Raw genomic sequence first — 15,456 nt, 5'->3', positions numbered from 1 at the left:
GAACGTCGGCGAGGGCACATCAAAGGGGATCGAACGCTCGCACATCCGATCGAACGTTCGGCGCGGGCCAAACATCCGATCGAACGCTCGGCGCGGCCAATCCGGGCGCCGGGACGGGGCGCGCGCGGAACCCCAAACGATCCCATCCTCTCCCCTCCTTTTAATCTCTTTCCCCTTCCTTCCTTCCTTCCCTCCCTCTCTCTTTAAAAATTCCTTTCCTTGCTCCCTTCCCCTGTTTTTGCTTATTTTTGCTACATTGTAGCCATTTCCCTTCGCCTCTCTGTATCTCTCTCCTTTTTTTAAATTATTATTACATTGTTATTTAAAAAAAAGAGAGGTGGGGAGGGAAGGGGGTTTGGGAACGCCGCCTCCGCCAAGCCTTGCCACAGCCGCCGCCGGGAGAACAATAGGAAGGTTTAGGAGAGGGACCGGGGCGCGCGCACCCCGGCTGCGCCCCGGGGATCAACGCGAGCCAGCCGTGGATGTGACGCGGACGCCCCCCACCCGCACCCGCGCCCCCCATATTTCGCCACAAAACTGAGCAGGTAAGCTGGAGGAACGGGGGGAGGGGGGGAAAGGGCTGCTACTTTTAATTTGGGGGGGGGAATGTTCACTTTTGACTCCTCCCCTCCTCCTCGGAACTATTTTGTGTGGGGCGGCGGCGGGTGGGGGGGGCGCGCTCAGGTCAGACTTGAAGACCCCACCGTGGTGGAAATTTAACTTGGCCGTTTCTTCGCGACTTTACTCTGGGCCCCCCCTCTCCCCACCCCACCGCCACCCCGCATCCCTATAGCCACCCCCCTGCAATTTATTTATTTTTTATTTTAAAAAATGGTGAGGGATTCCTTCCCCCCCTTATCTTGCCCTTTCTTTCTCTCTCTCTCTCTCTCTCCTCTCTCCCCCCCCCCGGAAGTGGTGTTAAACTTTATGGGGCGGGAAGTTAGTGGGAAGCAAGGAAAAGGGGGGGGAGAGAGAGAGGGTCTCCCTGACTTCTTTCCTCCTCCCAGTTAAATGTTCTTTTTTGGGGGGCTGCTACTGCTACTGTATCTAGAACTATTTGAAAGTTCTGTTTTTTGTGTGTGAGGGGGGGTCCAGCCTCCCCATTTTCCTGCCTCGTGGACTTATGGAATACAGTCAGGCCACATTGTGCTTGTTGGCTCTGTCTGTAGGTGTGTTGTTGTGTTGTTGTCTTAAATTTTTTTTGAACCGGTTACACTAGCAGCTTTTGAATTCCAGGAGTGTATTTTTCCTTTGAGGTGTATGTGGGGGGGACACCCCGAATTTCACACCCAATTCACCCCATTAACAACCACCTACGGTATATCGAACTGTATCAGATTATATCAAACTGTACAATTGTGCAGTACCCTGGCTGCAAACTTTCCCCCACAAATTTACCTGTGCGAAAAGAGGGTTCTGATGGGGAGGTGTGGGGCAACCCCAGAGTTGTTCCCAAAGGTGGTCGTGATCCAGAGTTCGTCTCCCAGAGAGTTTTTTTAACAGTCCCTTTGAATATACACTTCTGCCTATCCGGACTTTCTGCTGGTGCGTCTGAGAAAGTAATGTATACAGTTACATCATAATCTCTCCCGTTTTAATCCCCCATTTTTTATTCCTCTTGCTCGGCGTCCATAATTTCGGCCGGCCACTGTGCACCATCCCACGCCTGACCACTGACCCTGAAAGATCCAGTAAATAAGAATTAGGAATGGCTTGAGTTTTGTGTTTTTTCAGGTAGGCCTCTACCACATGGGCAGATTATTCCTCTTTTACAGGTTCCCAGTCTCCACCTCCCCACAAGCCAGCCTTTCCCAGACAGGCTCCCCAAATTTAATGTCCCTTTTTCCACCACGGATTTTATTCTCTGCCTTCCCCCCCCCACACACACATCCCACAACTCCCCTTATTGTTAGCAAAATGAAGCCATAGAACACATCGCTCTTTTGGCACAAAATTTCACGAAGGAGCTCCCCGAATAAGGCCAAGCTTTTGGACAAAAACAAATGACTTGGGGAAGTTTGGGGCATTGGTGGTTTTCTTAAAAGACCACTTGATTTTTGTTTTTGTTTTTATTGCACATGTTTGCTTGTCTGAAACAATTGTCTCAGGTTGATTTAGCCTGTTGTGGACATCAGTTTGCCTTCCTCTCTCTCCCCCCCCCCAAACACACACACACAAACACACACAACACCATCCTAAGTTTTGTTCCAAGTCCCATTGTGTGTGCAAATTTCCCGTCCCTCCTGCTAGTCTGTGCCTTAACCAGGGAGTCCAAAAACTCTCCCAAAAAATACACATTTATTCTGCCTCGTCTATGCAGACAACCTGGAAGCTTGTTTTGCACAAGTTGCTGTCGGAAGATATATTTATATTTCTGTGTGCATGTGGAATTACGAGGACTTAATATTAATGGAGTCGCCGTTTCCCCCAGACCCACACTCCCAAGTTTTAAACGTGGAAAGACATATTTACGGTATTTCTGTATATGCGCTGATCTTTCGGACACCAGCAAGGTTTGCGCCGTAAGACCAGATCCTCCGATTTAGCAACTCTGTTTGTGTGTAGCTTGCAAAAATAGAATAGATCACATTTGTCTCTGTAATACCATAATGGTGGCACTTGCAATTATTTTGATTTTTTCTTTTGGAGGGGTCCAAGGCAGCAGATGTTTGCATGCAAAAGAGATGTCTGGCCTGCTGAATTAAACTCATTTTTTTGGGGGGGGGAAGGTCTGCCTGTCTGTCTGTGGATTCCCCCCCCCCCAGTAGTAAAAAGCTCTCTCTGTGTGTGAATGGCAGCTGCAGGGAGCTTTGTGTGTGCCTCTCTGCAAACTTTTCTTGCGAGTGCACACGAGGCCGGACCTGCCCCCTTCCTCTGCTTTGTGTGCGATGCCTTCCCCCCCCCTCTCTCTCCCCCCCACCCCATTTTTTCCCAGAGTGTGTGTTAAATTGCACTGGGGGGTCAAACGCTTCGATTGGGCTCCAAAGTATTGTCAACCCTGCCTGCTGGGATTTTTTAAAAAATATATTATTACAAAGTGGGTGCTGTGGGAATTGGTTTTGGAGGACAAGAAAGGGGGGGAAGGGAGAAGAGAGAGAGATGGAGGAAGGGAGAAGGGGGAGGGATGCAGTCGAAAAAGGAGGAGGGTTGGGTGAGACTGGCTAGAAACTCTTTGTCCTAAACTCATAAAACTCTCAGCTCTGGCAGGAGAAGGCTCAGGAACTGAATCAGGTTGAAGTGCAATAGGAGAGGGATTTTTTCTTGGGGGGGGGGCGGTGCACCGGGAAGGCAGAAATCCCCCTTTTAATTCCACAATATTTTTGTGTGCGGAGGCGTGGCCTTTCCGTATACCGAATTTTTTTATTTTTATTTTTTACGGAGGCAGGTGCAGAGCAGAATCGGGCCTTGCCTGTGTCGTCGTCGTCCCATAATTTTTGCCCTTGGGTCTTGATCCGTCCTTGCCCTTTTTCACGTGGGGGGTGGGGTTTGCAGAGAGCGAAGGGGCAGGCCTGGGAACACCCCCCCCAAGGCCTGGGACCCCCGGTCTCCTTCCCAGACCAGCGAGAACCCCAGTATCCCACACATTTCCAGCAACGCCTTAGGGTGGCAAGACACATAAGCTGTTTTGGGGGGGTTGCCGCTGGGTGGAGGAATGTCTGCATGGGATAAATCCTCCCCACAGCTTGACCCCCCCCCACACACCCCAAATCATCCCAGAATGCAAGGAAGCAGTCAATATTGACATTACATTTTTCTCCCATGCAACAATATCCATATCTGTAGAAACATTCGATGGGGAAGCGAAATTCTCTGTGGGTGGCACGGCCCCCGGGTCCCTGTGTCCTGACCGACCCCCCCCCAAGGGCGTGTGGTTCGATTCATATTTACCTTGCTTCTCTCCCCCCCCCCCGACCCTCACATTGCCACCTGCTAGTAAATTTGTGTTCCCAACCCAAGAACACACAGGTCTCCGGATCCGCAAAGAATATATCTCTTTTGAGCACAGATTTTTTAAACACGTTATTTTTTTTGCCCCCTCCCCAATCCCCAGTTGGCTTCTCAGTTTTAAATGCGGCCTGAGGAAGGCCGGCGTAAAGAAAAACGTAAAAATTGCCAGCTGTTTTTGGAGACACCCCTTCTAAATTCTTAAAAGTGATGTAAAATCGAAGCTGGGTTGTGTTGGGGACTACGACACACACACAATCTAAATAGCAGGTTTGTTTGTTTTATTTAAAAAACCAAAGGCTCGTTTGGATGGGTTTGCATACTCAGAAGTAAGGCCTGCATTTAACAAGGCTTAATCCTGCGCCGAATAAACAGGGGAGATGTTGTGTTGTTGTGCTGCAGTCCGGAGCCTTCTTACATGGGAGTAAGCCCTCACTGGACCCAGTGGGATTTCCCACGGAGTAAACATGCATTCGATTCTTCCACTCTTCAAATGTCTGTTTAATGTGTACTAGCGGCTTTGCAAGTAGGGACGCGGGTGGCGCTGTGGGTTAAACCACAGAGCCTCGGGCTTGCCGCTCAGAAGGTTGGCGGTTCGAATCCCCGCAATGACGGGGTGAGCTCCCATTGCTCGGTCCCTGCTCCTGCCAACCTAGCAGTTCGAAAGCACGCCGGCGCAAGTAGATAAATAGGTACCACTCCGGTGGGAAGGTAAACGGCGTTTCCGTGCGCTGCTCTGGTTCGCCAGAAGCGGCTTAGTCCTGCTGGCCACATGACCCGGAAGCTGTACGCCGGCTCCCTCGGCCAGTAAAGCGAGATGAGCGCCGCAACCCCAGAGTCGGTCGCGACTGGACCTAACGGTCAGGGGTCCCTTTACTTTTACATCACCATCATTTTTATTATTATTACATTTATCTCCCATCTTCTTACCAAGGCTCATGACAACCCTCTGAGGTAGGTTAGCCTGAGTGTTGTTGGCCGAGACCAGGTCTCCTCATCAGCTTTGGGGCCGAGGGTGGATTCGAACCCTGCTCTCCCAGATCCCTAGTCCCGCACTCTAACCACTGCACCGCAGGAAGAATAAATTGACCTTGCACTTTGCAGCAACCGAGCACATTTGGGGAGGCCAGAGTAGAAACTGACAGCTATCTCATTTTAGTGTGGCCATTGTGGTCCAGAGGAAATATACTTCCTTCCAAAAGAAATGAAAAGTAAATACCGTATTTTTCGCTCTATAAGACGCACCAGACCACAAGGCGCACCTAGTTTTTGGAGGAGGAAAACAAGAAAAAAAATATTCTGAATCCCAGAAGCCAGAACAGCAAGAGGGGTCGCTGCGCAGTGAAAGCAGCAATCCCTCTTGCTGTTCTGGCTCCTGGGATAGCTGCGCAGCCTGCATTCGCTCCATAAGACACACACACATTTCCCCTTACTTTTTAGGAGGGGGAAAGTGAGTCGTATAGAGCAAAAAATACGGTAAATCTGTGGATCTGGTCCTGTTGCTGTAATTCTCTGAGATGTGAGCCAGTCTTCTCCTGTGTGTATCCAGCAATGTTTGCTGGCAACAGAGCACGTGCAAAGTACAATTTCCTTGCAACGCCACCCCGGCCTTTCTCAGAAACAAGCATATCCCTCCATGCATTATTATTTTGTTTTTGCATTAAATGGACATCTAATGGCAGGGAGTTCCGCTGGTTTCATTCTGCGTCTGTTTCCTTTTGTCCATTGCGTGACCCTGAGTTTCTCGAACCCGCAGCCGCAGGGCAACGTTGGGCAAAAGCTTCCTGCGTTGCCAAGGGGTTGGACTAAATCAGGGGTCAGCAAACTTTTTCAGCAGGGGGCCAGTCCACTGTCCCTCATACCTTGTGGGGGGCCAGACTATATTTTGAAAAAATCATAATGAACGAATTCCGGTGCCCCACAAATAACCCAGAGATGCCTTTTAAATCAAAGCACACATTCTACTCATGTAAAAACACGCTGATTCCCGGACCGTCTGTGGGCTGGATTTAGAAGGCGATTGGGCTGGATCCGGCCCCCAGGCCTTACTTTGCGTATCCATGGATTAAATGACCGCAATTCCATTTTTATTTTCTCGTACCGACGCTTGAAAGTGGTGGATCTGCGATCCTTAACCGCGGGTGCATTATGGACCAAAGGAGCGTAGGATAAAAAAAACCTGGATTGCAGCTTTGGAGGGTCGGATCCAGAAATTTCAGGAGCAGCTTCTGTGCTGGGGGGAAAAAGCTGCTGTTGTTGGGCTGGTGGCTTCGAGATATTTCTGGACTGCTGTCTTTTGGCTATGCTGGCTGTGGCTGAGGAAATCCTTCAACGTCTGAAGGGATACAGGTTTCATAAGAACCGAGAACCTGTGAGTTGAAAGGGAACTCCAAAGGACATCTGTCCCAGCCCGCCGCAATGCCAGGGGTCTCAAGACACGGTCTCCCATCCAATTCTCTTCCCTGAGGGAATTTCAGGCCAGGGTCATTCTCAGCCCCACCTAGAGATGCTTGTGGGGTGTGTGAGAACCTGGGACCTTAAGCGTTCAAAGTAGGTACTCACGATGCTCTTTCCTGAAATAAAACTAATTTCTGTTCCTTAATTGCTCATCGTCTAACATTGTGTATGCCATCAAATGCCAACAGTGTCCTTTAGCTCTCTATATTGGACAAACAGGCCAAACCTTACGCCAAAGAATAAACGGACATAAATCTGACATCAAGAATCACAAAACAGAGAAACCAGTAGGAGAACACTTCAATCTCCCAGGACATTCTATACAAGATCTCAAAGTAGCTGTTTTACTACAAAGGAATTTCAGAAATAGACTGGAAAGAGAAGCTGCTGAATTGCAACTCATTACCAAACTTAAAACCATGGAGAGACCTGGTCTGAACAAAGACATTGGATTCTTATCTCGTTATACATGACTAAGCCATTTCTCACCTTCTCACCCCTTGCCTTTTCCTGTAAGACCTATTGCAGTCCTTAAGAGTCGTCAACAGGCTCATCTCAGCTATCTGCCAATCTCCCATTCCCACCACCCTTCTGAGTAATACCCCTCCCCACCTTCTCACTATATAGAAGGATCTGGCAACTTCTGTTTCAGTGTATCTGAAGAAGTGTGCATGCACACGAAAGCTCATACCAAGAACTAACTTAGTTGGTCTTTAAGGTGCTACTGGAAGGATTTTTTTTATTTTGATTTCTGGTCCTTAAGGTTTCCGAAGTGAAAACTGCTTTAAACTGAATCAGACCTTGCTCAGTGCTGTCTCAGCCAATGTTGTCTACACCGTATAACACCGGTCCTGAAAGACCGACATTGGCTCCCAGGACGTTTCTGAGAACCATTCAAACATGGGTAGGCAAACTAGGGCCCGGGGGCCAAATCTGGCCCAATCGCCTTCTAAATCTGGCCCACAGACGGTCCAGGAATCAGCGTGTTTTTACATGAGTAGAATGTGTGTTTTTATTTAGAATGCATCTCTGGGTTATTTGTGGGGCATAGGAATTCGTTCATTTTTATTTCCAAAATATAGTCTGCCCCCCCCCAAAGGTCTGAGGGGCAGTGGACTGGCCCCCTGCTGAAAAAGATTGCTGACCCCTGATTCAAAGTGTTGGTGCTGACCTTGAAAGCCCTAAATGGCCCAGTATACCTGATGGAGCGTCTCTACCCCGGACACCAGGGTCCATCTCCCAAGGGCCTTCTGGCGGTTCCCTCCCTGTGAGAAGAGAGGTTACAGGGAACCAGGCAGAGGGCCTTCTCTGTGGTGGCCCCTGCCCTGTGGAACACCCTCCCATCAGATGTTAAGGAAATAAACAACTATCTTTTAGATGACATCTGAAGGCAGCCCTGTTTAGGGAAGCTTTTAATATTTGAAGTTTTATTCTGTTTTTCTATGTACTGGAAGCCGCCCAGAGTGGCTGATGGGAAAATCAGAGAGCCAGTATGGTTTAGGGCTTAGAGTGACTTACTGGGAACTGAGAGACCCGGGTTCAAATATCCCCTTGGCCCTGAAGCTCACTGCGTGTGACTTTGGGCCCGTCGCTGCCTCTCTGCCTGACTTAGTGAGGTTACAGGGAACCGGACAGAGGGCCTTCTCGGTGGTGGCGCCCTCCCACCAGATGTCAAGGAAATAAGCAGCTACTTGACTTTTAGAAGACATCTGAAGGCAGCCCTGTTCAGGGAAGCTTTTAATGTTTGATGTTTTATCGTGTTTTTGATCTTCTGTTGGGAGCCGCCCAGAGTGGCTGGGGAAACCCAGCCAGATGGGTGGGATATAAATAATAAATTATTATTATTATTATTTATTACACTGACTGGCAGCAGTTCTCCAGGGTCTCGGGTGCGAGTCTTCCCTCCCCCACCCCGCCTGCCCTACATGGAGATGGTGAGCATTGAATTTGGGACTGCCTACGTTTGGAGACACTGAGCTATGCTCATTCCCCAAGTTTTGGGACTACAATTCCCATCATCCCTGACCACTGGTCCTGTTAGCTAGGGATGATGGGAGTTGTAGTCCCCAAAACATCTGGAGGGCCAAGTTTGGGGGTGCCTGCAATAGGGTATTGGGCTGTGGCCAACTCATTTCTCCTCTTGAGTAAGGAAAGCAAGGGAGCCATACCTTTCTTTCTCTAATGGGTCTATTCTGAGTTGGACCGGCTCTGGAGAACAACCCATTATCGGAGTTTTAAGGGCTCATTCCGGCTGGACGTAAGTGTTCCAGGGAATATATATTTATAATATTCCTGTGCGGGGTGGTGGTCTTACTGACACCGGTAAGGTGTGCACGGTATTAAAGGATTATCTGATTCTGTAGTTGTGTGTAGGTTTTCTCGTGCAAATATGTGTAAAAGGAAGAAGCCCTACATCATAGCTGTCAACTTACAAATTTGAAAATAAGGGATCAGCAGCCAAAATAAGGGATCAACAATTACTTTGATAAAATACATATTTTGTTGCGTGCAAATGGCTTTAGATACCTATGAGGTCCATAAATTACCATATAGCATATATTCGACACACAAAAAGCAACAATTTGTTGTTGACAAAGGACAGTTGGACATAGAAAGGGCCCCATTACCTTCAGTAGCTTATTTAAGGGACATCATCAATAAGGGACAGCAGCGGGACATGGCGCTGGGATAAGGGACTGTCCCGCCAAATAAGGGACGCTTGACAGCTATGCCCTACACCCACTAAACTTTGGAGACGGAGGTTAATTGGGAGAAGGGAAGCGGAGAGGAGAAGCCACTCACTCTCAGAGTCCATGCAATGTTTTGCGGCCTGTTCCTGCCACGCTGAAGCGTAAAGTACACACTGGCCGAATACATGTGTATGTCAGAAAAGCAGCCGGTCGGTAACACCCAGGGGTGCGCCATGGTGATTCTTCTCCCCTCCATCCACTAATCTTTGGAGACAGAGGTTAATTGGGAGAAGGGAAGCGGGGGAGGGGTGCAGCCAGTCACTCTGAGAGTCCATGCAATTCTTTGCGGCTTGTTCCATCCACACTGAAGCTTGCATGCTGCAGGCACAGTCCTCTTAATAATAATAATAATAATAATAATAATAATTAAAAAAAAAATTGTATTTATATCCCGCCCTCCCCAGCCGAAGCCGGGCTCAGGGCAGCTAACAACAATAAAATAGTACAACATTCTAAAATCATTTCATTATAAAATTAATTCAAATCAAATTGATGGCAACCATTGGGCTGGAGTTCTGTGAGGATTGCCAAAGGAGGGAGTCAGGCTGTGCCCTGGCCAAAGGCCTGGTGGAACAGCTCTGTCTTGCAGGCCCTGTGGAAAGATGTCAAGTCCCACAGGGCCCTGGTCTCTTGGGACAGAGCGTTCCACCAAGTCGGGGCCACGGCTGAAAAAGCCCTGGCTCTGATTGAGGCCAGCCTAACCTCTCTGTGGCCCGGGACCTCCAAGATGTTTTTGTTTGAAGACCGTAAGTTCCTCTGTGGGACATACTTAATACCTTTATTGTCATTGTTAAAGACCCTCTCGCTCACCTGGAAATTCAAGCTCACCTGGCAGTCTGACAACCCTAGAAGCCAGAGCAGGGGGGGGGTCTCCAACGTTGTGCCCACCTTGGCTTTTTCCCAGTGTCCGTGCCAGTGCTGGAGATCCGAAAGATGCATTTTCTCTGGGTGACCTCTTCCACGGCGTTCGAAATTTGCAAGGCGCATTTTGCACCTTGCTTTTGGCCGCTTGCGACCGAGTGAAGACGCCCGGGTGCCAGGATGACGCCCGACGTCTCCACCATCAGGGGATCCTTGGATCTGGACATTTAAGACACCACGTCGTAGAATCCTATCTGCCATATTTTATCCACAGTCCTGCTGGCCACATGACCCGGAAGCTGTACGCCGGCTCCCTCGGCCAGTAAAGCGAGATGAGCGCCGCAACCCCAGAGTCGGCCACGACTGGACCTAATAGGGTCAGGGGCCCCTTTACCTTTACTTCTCTCTTGAGTAGTGATAGTTTCTCGGTTTTCCAAGGATGGCCAAAGGCATTTGACGCAGAGACTCAAAAGGTACCCAAGATAGAAGTGCTCTCTCTTTCTCACTCCCTTCCCTTCCTGTAAAAATAAAAATCCTGTTTTCATTTCACGTATTTGCCACCCACCCCTGCAAAAACTGTGGACGTCACCAGATAAAAAAGGTAAAGGGACCCCTGACCGTTAGGTCCAGTCGTGGCTGACTGGGGTTGCGGTGCTCATCTCGCTTTATTGGCCGAGGGAGCCGGTGTACAGCTTCCGGGTCATGTGGCCAGCAGGACTAAGCTGCTTCTGGCGAACCAGAGCAGCGCACCGAAACGCCATTTACCTTCCCGCTGGAGCGGTACCTATTTATCTACTTGCACTTTGACGTGCTTTCAAACTGCTAAGTTGGCAGGAGCTGGGACTGAGCAACGAGAGCTCACCCCATCGTCGCGGGGATTCGAACCGCGACCTTCTGATCGGCAAGTCCTAGGCTCTGTGGTTTAACCCACAGCACCATCCGCGTCCCACCAGATACTGATGTTATAAATATGAAATTGGGAACTGCTAAATATGTGATATGATGAAATCCAGATTGGAGGGTGTCCAGGAAGTCTTTTAGCAATGTAAATACGCCGGGGAATAAGAAGAAGAAAATTCTTCTTTTATTTTGTGTGTTTTTATTGTTAAGTTTTTATGTTGTGTCCAATGTAATGTTTTTCTTTTATGTTTTTGTCTCTGTGTTAGAAGAGAAAACTATTTAAAAAAAATTTTTTTGGGGGGGGAGAACTATAGACGTCACCTCGCAGTCCGTCAGGCCCAGAAATCAGAGGTGGAACATTTGGGGGGAAATAGTGTTTTGGGGGGTGAAATTTGCACCCACCGATCTCCCCCCCCCCCGATCCTCCATTCTCCATTCAATAACTCACTTGTTGAGGATTTGAAAGCAGATCCCTGCATGAGAGGGGATAGTATTGCAAAATGAAATGTTTATTTCTGGGTGGTTTTGTTCCTCCGTTTCACAAATATTCTTTTAACTTTTAAAAAAATAAACAAATCTCTTTTTCTTTCTCTCCCTCCTCTCCTCTCTGCTCCCATCCCTTCCTCCTCCCCTCCTCCTCCTCCTTTTTGTCGGTGTGGAATAATTATAATAAAAAGGACGGACTACGTTTGAATCTGGGGGGAATATGAACCAGCAGCAGAGAATGGCCGCAGCCGGGACTGACAAGGAGCTCAGTGACCTGTTGGATTTCAGTATGGTAAGTGAGATTCTAGTTATTTGTCTTTTTGCGGGGGGGGGGGGGGTTATGCACATGTCGACACGAGGGGAGGGAGCAGTGGCAAAAGGAGTGATGGCATTATGCTGGATAGGGTGTGTTGGAGTGAGGGCGTCGGACGGAGGCAACTCGCAAGGAGGCGAGCGGTTGCGGGTACCAACTTGTTTGTTCCTCGTCGCAGTATCAAGGGGGACGCGTAATTGCTACGGTCTCCTTGTTGTGAAGACTTAGAGAGGGTGGGGGCGGAGTAGGGGAAGGAGGGAGAGAGAGAGAGAGAGAGAAGGAAGAAAAGGAAGGAGAGAGAGAAGGAACGAAGGAGAGAGAGAGAGAAAAGGGAAGGAAAGAAGTAGGGGGGAAGGAAGGAGAGAGGGAGAGAAGGAAGGAAGGAGAGAGGGAAGGAAGGAAGGAGCGAGAGAGAGAGAAGGAAGGAAGGGGAGAGAAGGAAGGAAGGAAGGAAGGAAGGGGAGAGAGAGAGGAGGAAGGAAGGAAGGCAAGAGAGGGAGAGAGAAGGAAGGAAGGAGAGGGAAGGAAGGAGAGAGAGAGAAGGAGGGAAGGAGAGAGAGTGAAGGAAGGAAGGAAGGAAGGAAGGAAGGAAGGAAGGAGAAAGAGAGAGAGAGAAGGAAGAAAGGGAGGGAGGGAGGGAGGCAGGCAGGAATCAGGAATCTCAGCTAAAGCATCCATAGCAGGTGACCAGCCAACCTCTGCTTAAAAACCTCCAAGGAAGGAGACCCCACCACCTTCCATCCCAGCTCCTTCGACCATTCCTCATCAGGCTTGGTCTCCAGACCCTTGGTTCTCCCTCCTCGGCACACCTTCCCGTTTTGTCAACGCCCTCCAGCTGTTTGTTTACTCCAGGGAGCTGTGAGCCCTGCCTAGACTCCAAACTCCACCATCCTTGGTCTCTGGCCATACTGGCTGGGGTGGGAGGAGGGAGCTAACGAACACATAGAGGGTTGTAGACTTTCCCATTCCTGGCTTAATAAGAAGAGGCCTTCTCTTCTCTCAAAAGGCCTCTTATAAATAGAGGCTTTCCCCTATTGGGGAAAACTATTGGGAAGTTTTTTCCTTTCTCAAGTAGGATGCCGCCTCTAAGAATAGGCATTCTTCAATTTCTTGGGCGCCTTCTACTGATTTTATTGAGGGACGCCAAACGGAGGAGGACTTTCGGCGGGCGACGTGCAGTCGGAGAGCGTTGTGTCCTGCCTTGGAAGGGTGTGTGGTCTTGACTTTTTAGATAAGGAGCCTTGGAAGGAGGCCAGGGAGAGGCGCCACGTCACGGAGAGAGATAAAAGACAACCCAGAGAGTGACAGCTGACAGCGTCGGTCTCTTTTCTCTTCTCTCGTCCAGGGGGTCACCTGGGTTGCTAAATTCTGCACATTATATTAACACGGTTTCTCAAAATTTGGTGCCTGCTAGATGCATAGAGGGATGCGGGTGGCTCTGTGGGATAAACCACAGAGCCTCTTGGGCTTGCCGGTCAGAAGGTCGGCGGTTCGAATCCCCGTGATGGGGTGAGCTCCCGTTGCTCGGTGCCTGCTCCTGCCCACCTAGCAGTTCGAAAGCACGTCAAAGTGCAAGTAGATAAATAGGTACCACTCCAGCGGGAAGGTAAACGGCGTTTCCATGCACTGCTCTGGTTCGCCAGAAGCGGCCTAGTCCTGCTGGCCACATGACCTGGAAGCTGTACGCCGGCTCTCTTGGTCAATAAAGCGAGATGAACGCCGCAACCCCAGAGTCGGCCACGACTGGACCTAATGGTCAGGGGTCCCTTTACCTAGATGCATAGAATTGTAGATTTGGGATTCCAGCTGGTTCCTTTGGTATTTCTGTGCAAGCTCTCTCTGTGTGTATGTGTTGTTGTTTTAGCACATTGCATCATGGGAACTGTAGTCCTCTAGTGCTGCATGCATTGAAGGTGGTTTTTCCACACTGCATGGGAAATTAGAGAGAGAGGGAGGGAGGGAGGGAGAAACTTAAAGGAACTCCTCCCTTCTGTTGTTCAATTCGTTTCTTTTTGTTTCCTTTGCACGTTTGCAAATCTGTTTCGTTTTCTGACGCTGCGTAAAAAGATTCAGAAGGGAGGATGGAGGCTGTCTGCGTTTTAAGGTGGCGGTGTAGGGAAAATTTAAAGGTGTGGTTTTGCATACCTCGAACTTCAGGGAATATCTCTGCTTTCTTAAAAGCCTGGTCTGGTTACGATGCTTTAAAGCGCCACAGGTGGAATTGATCTTAAGCCAGAACATAGGAAGTCCATCTAATGCAGTATTTCTTACACTGACTGGCAGCGCTAGGGGTTGCCCTATGTCTGGAATTTCCTGGACGTAGCCGGAACACTACAGTTCCCAGAAGCAGTGTCTGGGCAGAAAGTGCTGAAAGGTCTGTGAAAATCCAATGTTGGAAGTCTTGTTGTTGTTTAGTTGTGTCCGCCTCTTCGTGACCCCCTGGACCAGAGCACGCCAGGCCCTCCTGTCTTCCACTGCCTCCCGCAGTTTGGTCAAACTCATGCTGGTAGCTTTGATAACACTGTCCCAGTAGTGATGTATGGAAGTGAGAGCTGGACCATAAAGAAGGATGATCACCGGAGAATGGATGCTTTTGAATTCTGGTGCTGGAGGAGACTCTTGAGAGTCCCATGGACTGCAAGAAGATCAGGCCTATCCATTCTGAAGGAAATCAGCCCTGAGTGCTCACTGGAAGGACAGATCCTGAAGCTGAGGCTCCAAGACTTTGGCCACCTCATGAGAAGAGAAGACTCCCTGGAAAAGACCCTGATGTTGGGAAAGATGGAGGGCACAAGGAGAAGGGGACGAGAGAGGACGAGATGGTGGGACAGCATTCTCGAAGCTGTCAGCATGAGTTTGACCAAACTGTGGGAGGCAGTGGAAGACAGGAGGGCCTGGCGTGCTCTGGTCCAGGGGGTCACAAAGAGGCGGACACAACTAAACGACTCAACAACAACAACAAATCATTCCTCTTCCCAGATCTTCCCAGCGTTGGATAGAAAGCACAGAAGAGGAACAAATCAAAGATGCATATTTTCACAGATCTTTCCTGCAAAACTTTGACCAGGAAGACTGCAAGTGTGTTTGGAGTTGGAGAGATGGGCTTATGCATTGATCTGGGGCCAAAACATGTTTATATTGCTGTGATCACACGGGCAGTTTCCGATTTATCTGAATGTTTTTGAAGGGGGGGGTGTTGAAGTTGGGGTTTCCGTACGTCAAAACTTCATTTGCAACTTTGGCCATTAAAAAAAAAAGCTAAACTTTTGTGTCCGAATTTTCGCTTTCAACCCTTGGTGATAAATTGAAATTTCTGATCGGCGTCAGAGCGGTCTGCTTTTTGTGCGGCTTTTCAGCAATAGATTTTGCTTCTTTGACTCTTGTTCTTGTTGGGGGGGTGTAGCGTATTTAAAAAAGCAAGGGGGGTGGTCAGATTAGTTTGCAACTTAGAGGCGAGCAGAAATTTCCTGGGCATTGTTTTTTTAATTTTTTAATTTTGCTTGCCCACCCCATCTATTAAAAAGCAGCGGAACAGGAAGTCCTTAAAAAAAAACCTTCCTTAGAAGTTTCAAAGCAGAATTTGGGAGGCTGTGTTTCATGGCCACGTTAGCTGAGATTCTCGCAGTATAGGAGGGTTGGACTAGATCAGTGTTTCCCAACCACTGTTCCGTGGCACACTAGTGTGCCGCGAGATGTTGCCTGGTGTGCCGCGGGAAAAATTAAAAAATTCGAAAGATAGCTTCA

General features: G+C 49.0%; 2 protein-coding genes across 15 annotated transcripts in view; one reads left to right on the top strand and one right to left on the bottom strand.

Annotated features, from left to right (window-relative positions):
- The window catches only part of KISS1R (KISS1 receptor), a 290,916-nt gene that overhangs the window by 84,718 nt on the left and 190,742 nt on the right, over window positions 1-15,456 (bottom strand). The window lies entirely within an intron of this gene.
- Window positions 1-15,456, top strand: part of TCF3 (transcription factor 3) — an 85,073-nt gene continuing 69,617 nt past the window's right edge. For 13 of the 14 annotated variants that reach the window (XM_083483817.1, XM_083483820.1, XM_083483815.1 and 10 more), the window contains exons 1-2: window positions 1-545; window positions 11,591-11,691. In XM_083483817.1, coding sequence (XP_083339943.1) covers window positions 11,620-11,691 — 72 coding nt within the window. In that variant the 5' untranslated portion in view covers window positions 1-545; window positions 11,591-11,619. The remainder of the gene's footprint in view (window positions 546-11,590; window positions 11,692-15,456) is intronic. The other variant, XM_083483823.1, reaches the window with a different exon arrangement.

Source organism: Podarcis liolepis (genome assembly GCF_965112155.1).
Source record: "Podarcis liolepis genome assembly, chromosome: 18".
In the NCBI taxonomy this organism is placed as follows: Eukaryota; Metazoa; Chordata; class Lepidosauria; order Squamata; family Lacertidae; genus Podarcis; species Podarcis liolepis.
The sequence above is the reverse complement of the archived record's forward strand: the minus strand, read 5'-3'. Positions and strand labels throughout refer to the sequence as shown.